At 46.0% G+C, this 12,530-nt stretch overlaps 1 protein-coding gene across 4 annotated transcripts in view; it reads left to right on the plus strand.

Moving 5' to 3' along the window:
• mast2 (microtubule associated serine/threonine kinase 2) overlaps positions 1 to 12,530 on the plus strand; it is a 130,840-nt gene that overhangs the window by 19,860 nt on the left and 98,450 nt on the right. For all 4 annotated transcript variants that reach the window (XM_027290103.1, XM_027290104.1, XM_027290105.1 and 1 more), the window contains exons 2-3: positions 10,271 to 10,421; positions 11,237 to 11,427. In XM_027290103.1, the coding sequence (XP_027145904.1) occupies positions 10,271 to 10,421; positions 11,237 to 11,427 (342 nt within the window). The remainder of the gene's footprint in view (positions 1 to 10,270; positions 10,422 to 11,236; positions 11,428 to 12,530) is intronic.

Here is a 12,530-nt window from a genome sequence, read left to right on the forward strand (position 1 = left end):
GGCGGCCGCTTAACCCACTACGCTACCGACCGCCCCGACATTTAACGAGCTCCATCACTGTGACAGAGCAGCTGTATTTAACTCCTCAGCCCTCTTTATTATTCTCACTGCCTCACAGACGCTGATCTAAATGCTAATGGATGTGTGTGTGTGTGTGTGTGTGTGTGTGTGTGTGTGTTCATTCCATCATTTATTCATGAGTCACTGGTGGATTTTGAAGCTGAGGCGCAGTGTGTGTTTGATTTGTGTTTCTGCCGCACCTCATGTTTCCAGTTTCAAACCTCAAACTGCACGATTCCACAGAATGGTTGAATGTTTATCCGGGTTAGGATCGTAGTGGCAGCAGCTTCAGCAGGACGTTCTAGACGTCGCTCTCCCGGCAACATGTTTTCGGTTCTCCTGACCAGATGGATATGTTTATCCATCCAGCAAGTTCTGGCTCTGCCTGGGGTCTCCTCCCAGTTAGATGTGCCCGGTAAGGAAGGTGTCCAGGAGGCATCCTGATCAGATGAACCTCCTCAGCATGGCTCCTCTACTCGAGCTCATTCTGGCTGATCATCATAGGTGAGCATTGGAACGTCGATGGACTGTAAAAACAAAAGCTTTGCCTTCCAGCTCAGCTCCCTCTGAACTACAACGTCCTACAAGATCCAGAGAATCTTAAGCTTCTTTGCTTGAGGCATTAATTCTCAGCCCAGAGGGAGTGATCCGCTGTTGATAATCGAGTTTACAGAATAGTTTCAGTGGCTGAACTCCATGTTAGAGGCCAACATTGGCTCTGATTTCTCAGTTGGGTTCAGTTTCATTTTGGAAAGTTGGGATACATTTTGATTCAATTCACTTTGATTTAATTCTTCAAGACTGATTCACAGCTCCTCTCAGTGATTTCAGATTAATTTATGAAAGTGTATCTGGGGATTTATCCATGAAAATTCATAACTAAGCAACATTCTTCTCGTTGGAACATAAACACACAGGCACAAATGCAAAGAACAATATTTGGATTTTAGAGAATTAATATTTAATCATCCTCTCCTGAGAAATGTGTTTCATATTATCCATGACAGAGCGTTCAGATCATGTCTAGCTTGTGGCCAACAAGGATCAGTTTCATTACACCCACTCTCACATCAGCATGTGTTTGTTTGAGGAGAGAGCAGAAAAATGACAATCTTTGTGGCTTCATGCCGTCCTGGCACAGACAGTCTGCTGAGAGCAGACAGAAGGACGAGGATGAGGACGAGGAGGAAGGTGTGACATTTCCAGCGTGACATTTTCTGAAAGCGACCCACTGTTCACAAAGAACCCCCCCCCTCCCTCCTGTAACATTTTCACTCCTCATCTTTGTCTCCTCTTCCCTCTTTAATGAAGACATCCACAGCAACCACCCTGTTATCTGGACCGTGGTCCAGCAGTTTGTTTACCTCTGCTTCCCTGATGGGACTGAGCCGGGCCTGTGAAGGTCACCTCACACCGGGAGAGGGACGGGCTTGGAGGTCACCTGCTGAGTCTGACCTCACATTAACACACACCTCATCCATCACTCCTCTTTAGTCTTCTGTTTGTCCTCATTTTGCTTCTTCAGGCTTCTTTCTGCCCTCTCTGCGTCTCCGTCTGTATTTCCTCTTTTACCTGCTGATCCAGCTGTAGCTTTGTTTTGTAACACCGGTGTAATGCACGAGTCTGTCTTCCTGTTCAAACAGCAGCCGGACTGATGATGACGACGAAATGATGCTGTTGGCAGCTGTGAAATGATTTATAGGTCACAACCACGGCGACACATTTTCAGTCAAGTAGAGCAGATTCATCAAAATGGAAACAAACTGTGGTGCCAGTTTAACTTCTGTTAAATCAAAATATTTCATATTCATCCCTGAACCAACAACACTCTCCTCTTTTTTATTCGTATGTGATATTAACCGTCCTGAAAAGCTGCTAATGTAACAGCAATGTTGTGTAATGTCGAATATTACTGATGTATTAACTCTCCACCATCTAACCTCACACAACAAACCTGTCTGAGATGACTGTTTGGTGAGGTGTGATGAATGAAGCAGTGAACTGCCTGTGAGCCTCGCTGTATGAGCTGTCATGTCATCACGAGGTTAATCATAAAATCTGGACTCATTATGTTTGATGAGCAGCCATCAGAGTGATCTCTCCCCTTCGTCTAAGAACTTGAACACGTCTTCATTAGTAGTTTCCAGTTCAGAGAATCCAACATGTTTACTGACCTTTAAATGTAAGTCGCACGTCAGATGAATGTAACATTAAAAACAGAGTCATGTTTCTTCTGTAGTCGACTGCACTGAACCGCTTTACATGTAGTGCAGTGTTCAAAGGTTTTATTTGTACTTTAACCTTAACTGGCCACAGGCTGATTAAAAAAATGTCAACAGTTCTCTCAGTAAAATTGATGTTTGCTGGCTAAAAATGAAAGTCTTGCAAAAAAAAAAAACCTGCAGAGTTCAGGCCAAAATGAAGAAAGCTGATGTGGTGGGCATGGTTTTTTGTTTTTTTCAGGCGTGGACCAGCTTGTGTTGACCTTTGCAGCCGCAGCATTGTTGGAGGACACAAACATGTGGGCTGTGGTGAGACTCCTCAGTATACAGTCAGATAACAGACACCAGCTCTGGTGGATATGGAAAGTTGGAGGTTGGCATTTTACAGCCGGCCTCTCTCTCTCTTCCTCTTTCGGACCTCTCCCTCTCCGTCCACGATCACACTCTGTGTTTGGCAGCCTGAAGGTCTCTTATCTCTGCTGGCCTTGCCTCGGTGTGGGCTCACTGTCAGCGCTAACTTTAGAAACCTGCGGCTACTGCAGCTGTACTTGTTGCTGTGGGTGGCTGGAGATCATCGTGTTGGAGGTGGTTGAGTACTCCCGAGCTGACACGGTGCCGGGGGTTTAGAGTTTAAAGAGGACCTCGTTACCTGCCGTGATGTGAGCTCTGCTCTGACAGCTGCAGGACGCAGATAGAGACAGAAACAACAAACTGCTAATACACTGCGGTCTGACATGGCTCATTACAGCTGGGTAGGGAGTACGTGGCTCACAGTTTGGGATAGAACCGGTCTGGATTTAGAGATTGGGTTTTATTTTTAGGCCTGAAGTTTTCTAATGGGGATATTTTTTGGATGTTTCTCCTTTTTATACAAACAACCTCATTAGAGGACTTTAATTAGGTGAGTGCCGAATCAGACACTGTTAAACCTAATTGGTTTTAATTAGTTTGACCTCCTCTTGTCTCATAGTCCTTGTCCTTTAACGAGACACACACACTCGCACGCACACAGTGATGATTCCTTTCAGCACAGTAACGTCTCGTGGTGGCTTTTCATGCTCAAAGTCTCGATACTTTAATAGAAAACAGAACCTGTCCAAACAAGTTAAACTGAATTTGGGCTCAAAAACAGATGACACACTTTGTAACGGGTGCTCGAGGTGCCAGTTAGCTCAGCGCCTAACAACATTTTCCTCAAGTTAGTGAGTCAGTGTTTTAAGTTAGTCTGAGAATAATAAGAGAAGACTGTCATATCTTCAACTGTCAAGAACACGGAAGCAGAACATCGAGTACAGGCCAACAACAAACAATAAAACCGCAACACAGATTATTTTCAGTTCCAGGTGGAGTCATTGTTGAAGTGAAGGCAGAGAAGCCAAATGATTCCTCTCGGAAAACCCCGAAATTCAGTCTGTGTTATCCGAGATCGCCAAAACGAGTTCATATCCACTGCAAAGTAACGTTAACGTTCATCCACAATTCAACATGAGAGAATGACGTTGTAACGTGTCTGTAACGTGTCTGAAATGTGTCTGTAACGCGTCCGTAACGTGTCCGTAGCGTGTCCATAACGTGGTCGTCTTGGTGGTGACTGTGTTGGTCCGGTTGCCGTTAGCGACAGCCCTGAGAGGCAGAGGGGATGCTGTGTGTTACTGATTAACCTCAGACGCTGTTTCTGTGCAGAGATACTCATCTCACCGGGAACAAACACACACACACACACAATCCTGGCTGCAGATCCAGATCACTATCGAGAAACAGAAATCATTTCTCATCTGAAATCTGGAAAACTTTTCATGTCTAACGGAGAGCAGCACGAGAGGAGCGATGTGAGATCATTTTTATGAACTTTAAAGGAACGTTGAAAGAACATTTAGTCCACTTAAAGTGTCGTTAAGTAGAACTGGCTGCTCGTGTCAGAACAGATCCGCCTGGCATCGGGTTAAACATGCCAGGAGCCTTTTTGGAGCTGTGTTTTCTTTGCACGGACTCGGTTCTGACCTGCGGGAAGCACAAATCACAGAAACATTCCTCACAGTCGTCTTTCATGTCAGACGTCCACCACACGGAGTCTCTGGATTGAAGCTCATTAAATCATGTGGCAGGATGTGGATCGTTGTTTGGACTTTTGTTTTCGTCTTCGCGTGTGGACACAGTTTTCCTCAAACCGCCACAGCTGAAGATCGGCAGCGCTCGTCCTGCTTCACACTCCTCCCTCCATCGCTCAGTCATTCACATCGTCTGTCAGACACTGCTCTGCTTCCTCTCTCACATTCATCCCTTTCCTTTTTCCCAGAGTACCTTGTTCCAGCTTGAACACAGCTGGAACACATCAGCATTTATATCAGCTCATTACCAGACACACACACACACACACACACACACACACACACACACACACCGTGACGCAGCACTCCAGCCTGTCAGACAGGAAGCAGATATGATGCAACGCAATCCTGCTCAGACACAGATGTGATTCGACTCATGATGTAACAGGCTGAGTTCACCCGGCAACATGAGGAAGACCTGTTCATCTCCACACACACACACACACACACACACACACACACACAGGTCATGTTCAGACCTGTATCTGCTTCTTCATTTCTCGGAGCTACTTTGACTCGGTTCATTTGTTTCTCTGTGTCAAAACTTCTGATCCGATCAGATCGACTTTACTGATCCACAGTGAGGAAATGTTCCCGTTACAGTGGCTCACGATAAACAAGGTGGATCAGAAACATATAAATGTTGCCGCCCTGGTGGCTCGGCTCCCCACATCTGAAAGTCTGAGTCCTTCCTGCAGCGACCCGGTTCTGACTCCGGCCTGTGGTCCACAGTGCTCCCTCTGTAGCTGGTCCATGTCATTGTGGAGAGATCTGACCTTCCCCGTGATAACAGGCGGTGCTCGCGGTTCAGCTGTATCATGGAGGGTGGGTTTGCTTCTTTCAGGTTAGTTTAAAATACTTTAGTTTCAGTTTTAGTTTAGAATTTTGTCTTTGGATGAATGAAAGTGTTGGATGACGCTCACACATTTTTGTTTCGGTGCATGGAAAACAAAGAGCTGCGGCAGCTGGATTAGATTTGGATAATGGATTTATCATTGAGCCGACATGTTTCCTCAATGTTTAATTTATTTTGGCCTTTTTAAAGATGGAACAATGAAGATGTTTCATTTTTCCTCTATCAGACAGTTCCTGATTTGATCCTGGCTCTTCTCTTTTAAGCTGAAGTTGTTTAGCTCACATCACACTGATGAATGCTCTTAATGAACGTTCACGTCTTTAGGACCGGACAGGTGAAGAATGTTGGTGTTCCCTCAGTTTGTCTGCTCAGGCGGTTTCAGCTCTCTGGCCTGCATGTGGAGCAGCAGGTCCAACATGCAGAGCTCATCAGTGCAGCATCTGTTTTAACAATGCTGCGAGTCCATAATGTTCCTTCAGTCTGCTGACGGTGTAAGGATGGAGGAGACATGATGATGATTCCCAGAGGAGAAGCTGCTGTCACTGACGTGTAAATTACATTTGACACATACGTACCATCTATACTGTGTTTGTGTAGAGTCCAGGTCCGATCACGGTGCAGAGAGGACGGCTGGTTAAAGTCGGATCAGGAAGCCGGTCTGTAAATTCTGTTGACAGTTTTTGGGCTAGATAATTTCTTCTTTGTCTCGTCGTCTCGTTTAAATATTCGTGGTTGAAGCGGGCATTAGTTTACAGCCTGTCAGATCATCTGACTGCTCATGTTTCCCTGTCACAGTTTACTTGGCGAACACAATGTTCTGAACATCTTCCCGTCACTGGCAGATAAATCTTCATATATATAACCAACAGAAAGGAAACCAAACCTACAGAAATAAGATGCAGTTTGTTTGAAAGGCCTCGCATGAAAGCAAAGTGTTTAAACTGGTTTTTCACCTGAAGGTCCTCTGGTGGCGAAGTTGCCTTCCAATGTTTTTCCACTAAAAGTGCTGAATGTGAAAATCTGTTCCGCTGTGGTTTGTTGTGCTGCTGAGGCAACACTCTTCTTCGCTGGTGGTCAGCCTGCACACTCACACACACACACAAAAACACACACATGTGCTTCCTCACTAAACCAGCAACAAAAACAACATACGAGCTGTGAAGTCCTGCACATCTATCTGCTGCACAGATTCACCCCGGGTCATTTGTCTTCAGCCGGCAGCTCATTGAATCGAGGGCGAGCACACTCTGGAGCCAAGAGAGTTTTTAAATCACATTTTGGATCGCCTGGCTTCGTCTGCTGCCAGAAAAACAATACACAAGATTGATTAAGCCTGAGCTGCTCTGCTGACGAGCACAGCTGTCTGTCCACCGCCCGTCTGTCTGCACAGGCGCTCGTATTCAACTCGTTGAACCTCCGCGATGCACCAAACAGCCACTCATGGTCTGTGTCCATTAATTCATCATGTTCGTTTTGTTTGAGAGGCTCAGCTGCTTTCAGCCCGATGAGGCTGCACGTGTGACAGATCGTAGCTGTGTGCGCGTTACATTAATGTGTGTTGCAGCGTCTCCGCGGCGACGTGACCAAAGATGAATGTGATTCAGCGGGAACACGAGTCCAGAGGGAAGAGACGATTATGAAATCCTGGTTTTACTTCCCTCTGTGTCAGAAGAGGACATGCCGTATGTTAACACAACATTAATCCAACGTCTGTTGGTTGTTTCTGTCGCCCTCGCTAACCTTTATCTCACTCTCCGTGATGTAACTTCATCTATTTGTGGGGAGTGGAGTTGTATCTCTCACTGTTATTCCCAGCTGAGCACTTTGTCGAGTGCTCATCGCAGAGACAATCATCATCTTGGTTCAGTTAAACTCCAGATGTTCTGTCTCAGACTGTTCACAGGTCGACGACGTGACCTCAGATTTTTATCAATTAAAAAAAGATACAAACATGTTATATCGTCCATAAACAGGAATGTAAATGAGGTGCAGGCCTACGTGTGTTTTGGAAGGAGTAGCTCAGATTAAACATCTGAAACAAAGTTGGACATTTACATCCAGCAGTAATGGACACGCTGCTCACTTAAAGGGGCAGTGTGCAGGATTCTAGTTGCCTCTAGTGGTGTAGCTGTTGATTGCAACCCTGTCGCCTCACCCTCTCCTTCCTAGAATGAAGGAGAAACTGTGGCGCCTGGTCTAAATGTCTTTTGTTCAGGTTCGAGTGCGTCCTCTGTTGTCCTCGTAGTCTCGTTGGGTGGTGTCTCTGCATCAGACAGCGATGTTCTCCGTCAGGATGATACAACGAAGAAGAACAGGATCGTGTGCAGGGACCAATCCGCTGCAGATGACTTTAATTTGGACCAATTCTGTGACCTGAACGCAGAGTCCATGTTTCACTGCAGTGTCAAGAATCCCGTCCTGTCCTCGGGTCCACACACACACACACACACACACACACCATATCAGTTCATGGTGTGGACAGGTGGGTGTGTTGGCTCTGTCCTGCTTTGGTGGTGGGACGGGTGGAGCTAACCTGCTGCACTAATGCCTGAACACACACACACACACACACACACACACACACACACACACACACACACACACACTAGACGTGTGTTTGACGTGTTTACTCCTCTACTTTTACATTTTGACTTGTGCAGTGTGTGTTGATTGTAAAAGTCTTGTAAAGCTGAGTGTGCGTGACAGCTGTGATACATCACACACACAGACACACACACACACACACACACACACACACACACATACACACACGCACGCACACACACACACACCATATGCAGTGTGTGTTTCAGCTCAGATCAGCAGATTGTCTGTAATCACACACACTCTGTCTGTCTGCCACCTGCTGGTCAAACGAGGAGCTGCAGCAGACGAACAGGCCGTGATGATGAATTCAAATGTATTCTGTCTGCTGCAGTGACACACACACACACACACACACACACGCTGCGCTGTCATTATCTGCACAAGCTGTCAATCAACAATTCTGCAGCAGTAACACACAGTGGAAATGTTTCCTCCGCTCTGTCACATGTTTGAATGGGAAGACTGATGGATTATTTGTGTAACGTAACCGCGTTGAAACCGTTATGTAACAGCATTTTATTTCTGATTCACAGACTCTCTTGTGGTCGCGCTCCCTCTCTCTCTCATTCACTGTCCACGTCACTCGACCACAGCCGTCTGTCTCTCAAACAAACAGACAAAAGCCAAGTAAGAGAAAACGAAAAGCCAGAACACAACAGGTATCAGAGCTCAGTCCATGAATCCACCTGGAGCACGCTCACTTTCAGTCACGTTTTAGGCCGACCTTGCAGCAGTTTGACAGGTCTGATCTTCTGATTGGTTACTGCAGCGTGACGTCAGGTTGTGTTTCTCCAAAAGATGAATTTGGCTCAACTTCTTCACCGCAGCCTGAACGCAGCATCCTCGCGTTTGCACCGCAGCGCCTGATTTGTTCTGAATCAACAAATCTGTTTCAGATCATTTACTCCAGCCTGAGCTGATGGAGACAGGTTGATTACACTGTGTGTGTTTATCAGTGTGTGTGTGTTTATCAGTGTGTGTGTTTATCAGTGTGTGTGTGTGTTTATCAGTGTGTGTTTATCTACGTGTGTTTTAGTCATTTCGAGCTGAGCGGTTGGTTCAGGTTTTATTGGCACAGAGTAACGGAAGTGTTCACCAAAGCTCTTTCATACAGGCAGCCATCTGGGAGTGTGTGTGTGTGTGTGTGTGTGTGTGTGTGTGTGTGTGTGAGATTTAACGTGGGCTGTCCAGATGTTTCTGGAAAAGTCTCGTCAAAGGGCCGGTCCACCGGCAAGAAGAGGAGAGGATATATGAGCCCAGGCGGACCTTGTTTCCATGGCAACAGCAGATGTTTCCAAAATGGTTTGAAGCAGAATCCCACACACAGACCTCCAGTGTGTGTGTGTGTGTGTGTGTGTGTGTGTGTGTGTGTGTGCTGTATTTTCTCTGGAGTGTCTCTGAGGAAAGCTCGGCGATATCGAGGAAGTCCACAGGAACTTTTCCTTTATTACTCTGACAAACTGAATCATAAATCAGACGCCGCTCTCCCTCGCCTGCTCGCCCGCCCGCCGTGCAGCTGTTTGTCGTTTTCGTGAAAGTGTTTCTGTTCATGTCAGAACGCCGGAGTCGTCCAGCCGAGAGCCTCTTACGCTGGTAACTGCTCCTGTTGCGTGCTGAGAAAAACAGGTGTGTTTATGTGTGGGTGTGTGTTCAGGCATGTGTGTTTTACCATTAGAGAGTGTGTGTGTGTGTGTGTGTGTGTGTGTGTGTGTGTGTTTGTGTTCATGGGTGTGTGTTGTGGCCATGTGAGAAGGAGATGTTGTGTCAGCGAGTGGTTAGCGTTGTGTTTTATGACTTTGTTTTGGCTCTCAGCCCGCCCGACACTGTCTGCCCCCAGCTCCATCTTCTCTTAGATTCAGGATGCAGCACGTTTGATTTTATAGTTAGAACAAAACTTTGATTTGAAAGTATCAGAAACGAGTCCAACAAAACAGAAGAAGCAGTTTTTTTATGTGAAAGTTAGAAACGTGTGTTGGAAGTTGTCCCTCACGCAGATTTGGGTTTCATAAAACTTTGGGCGAGGCAGGAAACCAGACGTCAGCTTCTGGTTTGCCAAAACTGAAAATATTGTTACTGTTTTTAGTCTCCATGAATTATTTTTTATTACAGTGACAGAACAAAGCTCTTTGTCGTGAATGTTTTATCAGTGACGCTGTTTCCAGAACCTGAACTTGAGTAAACTGTAACAGTCTAATTAAATATCAGTGAAGCAACAAATATTAAACATGGATTTATTTCTGGTGCATGTTCTGCTGTTTTCTGTCCATATAGAAGTGTATGAAGCAATCAGGTCACCTGACCTTCTACGAGATATTCGACTCACCCATCGAGTCAAACAGGATGTGCACAGTAACCATACTGAACACTCAAACTGTGACCGGACACAAAGTCTAATGAGTCTTGTCTTCTCTTTGCAGAAGGAGTTCGCGGCCCCGCCTCCTCTCCTCTTCAGGAAGCTGAGTAACCCCGACCTGTCGCCCGCAGCAACCTCCGCTACCAAGTCCAAACTGCACCGGCAGCTGAGCCAGGACGAAAGCTGGGCCCGACGCAGCAGCTTGGCCATGACCGGTAACACACACACAAACAACACCTCCACACACACACGGGGCTGTAACATGAAATATCCTTTCTCACATATGTTCACATCAACACGCATCTTTGTTTATCTGAATACAACAACCAACATGCTCTGCGAGCAGATGTTCTGGTGCCATTGGGTGCCAACTCAGCTGACGTCCTGTAAGGAACAGCAAAAAAACTTTGTAGCATCTCTGAAGTGTCTTATCTGCTGACATGTAGCAGCGAGGTGTGTTTTAACATTTTATTGGTGGTAAACATGTCGAATCTGACACATAGAGTAAACAGCAGGCTACTTTTTCATCAGAGTTAGAAGAAACTTTATAAACTTTGTGTCTACAACAAATTCTGCAAATGTTTGGACGAAATGGTGAACGTGTTAGATCAGAGATCAGATCACTAGTGGTCACTCGGTGTGAACCTGTGATCGGATCGCTCGTGTTAACATGAGGTGTGAACATGAGGTGTGAACGGGCTCACGATGTCCTGACAGCTTCAAATGAACGAGTGAACTCGGTCTGAGCTGAGGTCATGAGCACTTTGTCTTTTTAATCCTGCTCCGGTCTTCCATGTAATCTGTAATCTGTACATAACCACAGATTAACAGAGGTCATGTGATAATGTTAATCTCAGGTGAAACAGCAGCTCGATGTGTGTTTGGAAAGTGACGCTGCTGCAGTGATTCGTGTGAGCTGAGCCAGTTCAGGGTTCATCATGTCTGACTGTCAATCACTGACTTGTACCGGTCCACCGTTGATTCTGGTCCAGTGAAAAGCGGGTTGGTCTTTCTCCTCCCGTCCTCACAGGTAAGCAGCTGCTGCCTCTGTCCAGCAGCCTGCACGCCGGGGTCAGTCAGCTGGCCTGGCAGGGACCCTCTGGAGGTTTTGGAGGGCCTGGGGCCACCGGAGGAGCGTCTGCAGGAGGAGGGGAGGTGAACAACCTGGTCCGGATGAGGAGCCAAGCGCTGGGACAGTCTGCGCCGTCACTCACCGGACTGGTCAGTACACACACGACACACACTCGTACACATGGGCTGTGTTCCATTCTGTGTTGTGTCTTCATTCATGGAAGAAGTAACAGACTGTAACAGGAATGGTTTGGACCCTTGTTGCATATTGATGCATGTGGACTCTAAAGAGTCTCTGGAACTCTCCGTACACAAATAAAAACATCAACATGTCAACAGCTCTGGATCCATGTGGATCCTGTCTGTGGGACTCTGCCAGCTCTGAATGCAGGCAGACTGAGGATGACTCAGGGTTTTACAGCCACACACACACACACACACACACACACACACACACACACACACACACACTGTGCTTTGCTGAGAGAAGCAAATGGAGCAGAAATGACAGTGTGTCAGTGTGTGTGGTGTGTACTTCTGTGTGTGTTTGTTCAGTTGTGAGTGTAATGGGTGAAGATGGAGTGCTGCTGCTGACCCTGTATGACTGTGATCCACATGGATGCACCTCTGCAGTGTGTGTGTGTGTGTGTGTGTGTGTGTTTGTGTGTGTGTGTGTGTGTGTGTGTGTGTGTGCTCCACTCTGACCTCTGCTGGTTGTAACAGGCATTACTGGAGTATGGTCAGCTGTCTCATTCATATAAAAAGTTCTGCTGTGTTCTGTTCACAGTGTATTTATATATGAAGGTGGATAATCAAGCTGATGTCACAGTTAAGACTCTTTAAATGACTTCAGTGATTAATGATTAACGATCAGAGTAATCACTCATCAGCTGATGTTCTGAATCAGATCTGCTCACCTGCAATGATTCATGTAGTTCAGCTGTCAAGAAAAGCATGATGGGAGCCCTGATGGCAAAAACATCGTCTTCATCCAGGTGACAAATCTGTTAACAAAGTGAGCAAAGTCTGAACAGAACCAAATGTTTAAAACAGCTGTAAAATACTGAAACATGAAGTTTAATGACTGAACATTTAGTTTTGTTGTTTTGTTTTAGTTTTTGTTTGGATGTGCAACGTGGCACAACACTTCTGCACAGATGTCATTTCTCTGCACATTTTTTATTTCTGTGCAAAAGTCTAACTTCTCTGCAAATGTTCAATAATTTAGCAGGTTTTGATTTAAATTAAATTGA

The sequence above is a fragment of the Larimichthys crocea genome, chromosome XVII (genome assembly GCF_000972845.2).
Source record: "Larimichthys crocea isolate SSNF chromosome XVII, L_crocea_2.0, whole genome shotgun sequence".
Taxonomy (NCBI): Eukaryota; Metazoa; Chordata; class Actinopteri; family Sciaenidae; genus Larimichthys; species Larimichthys crocea.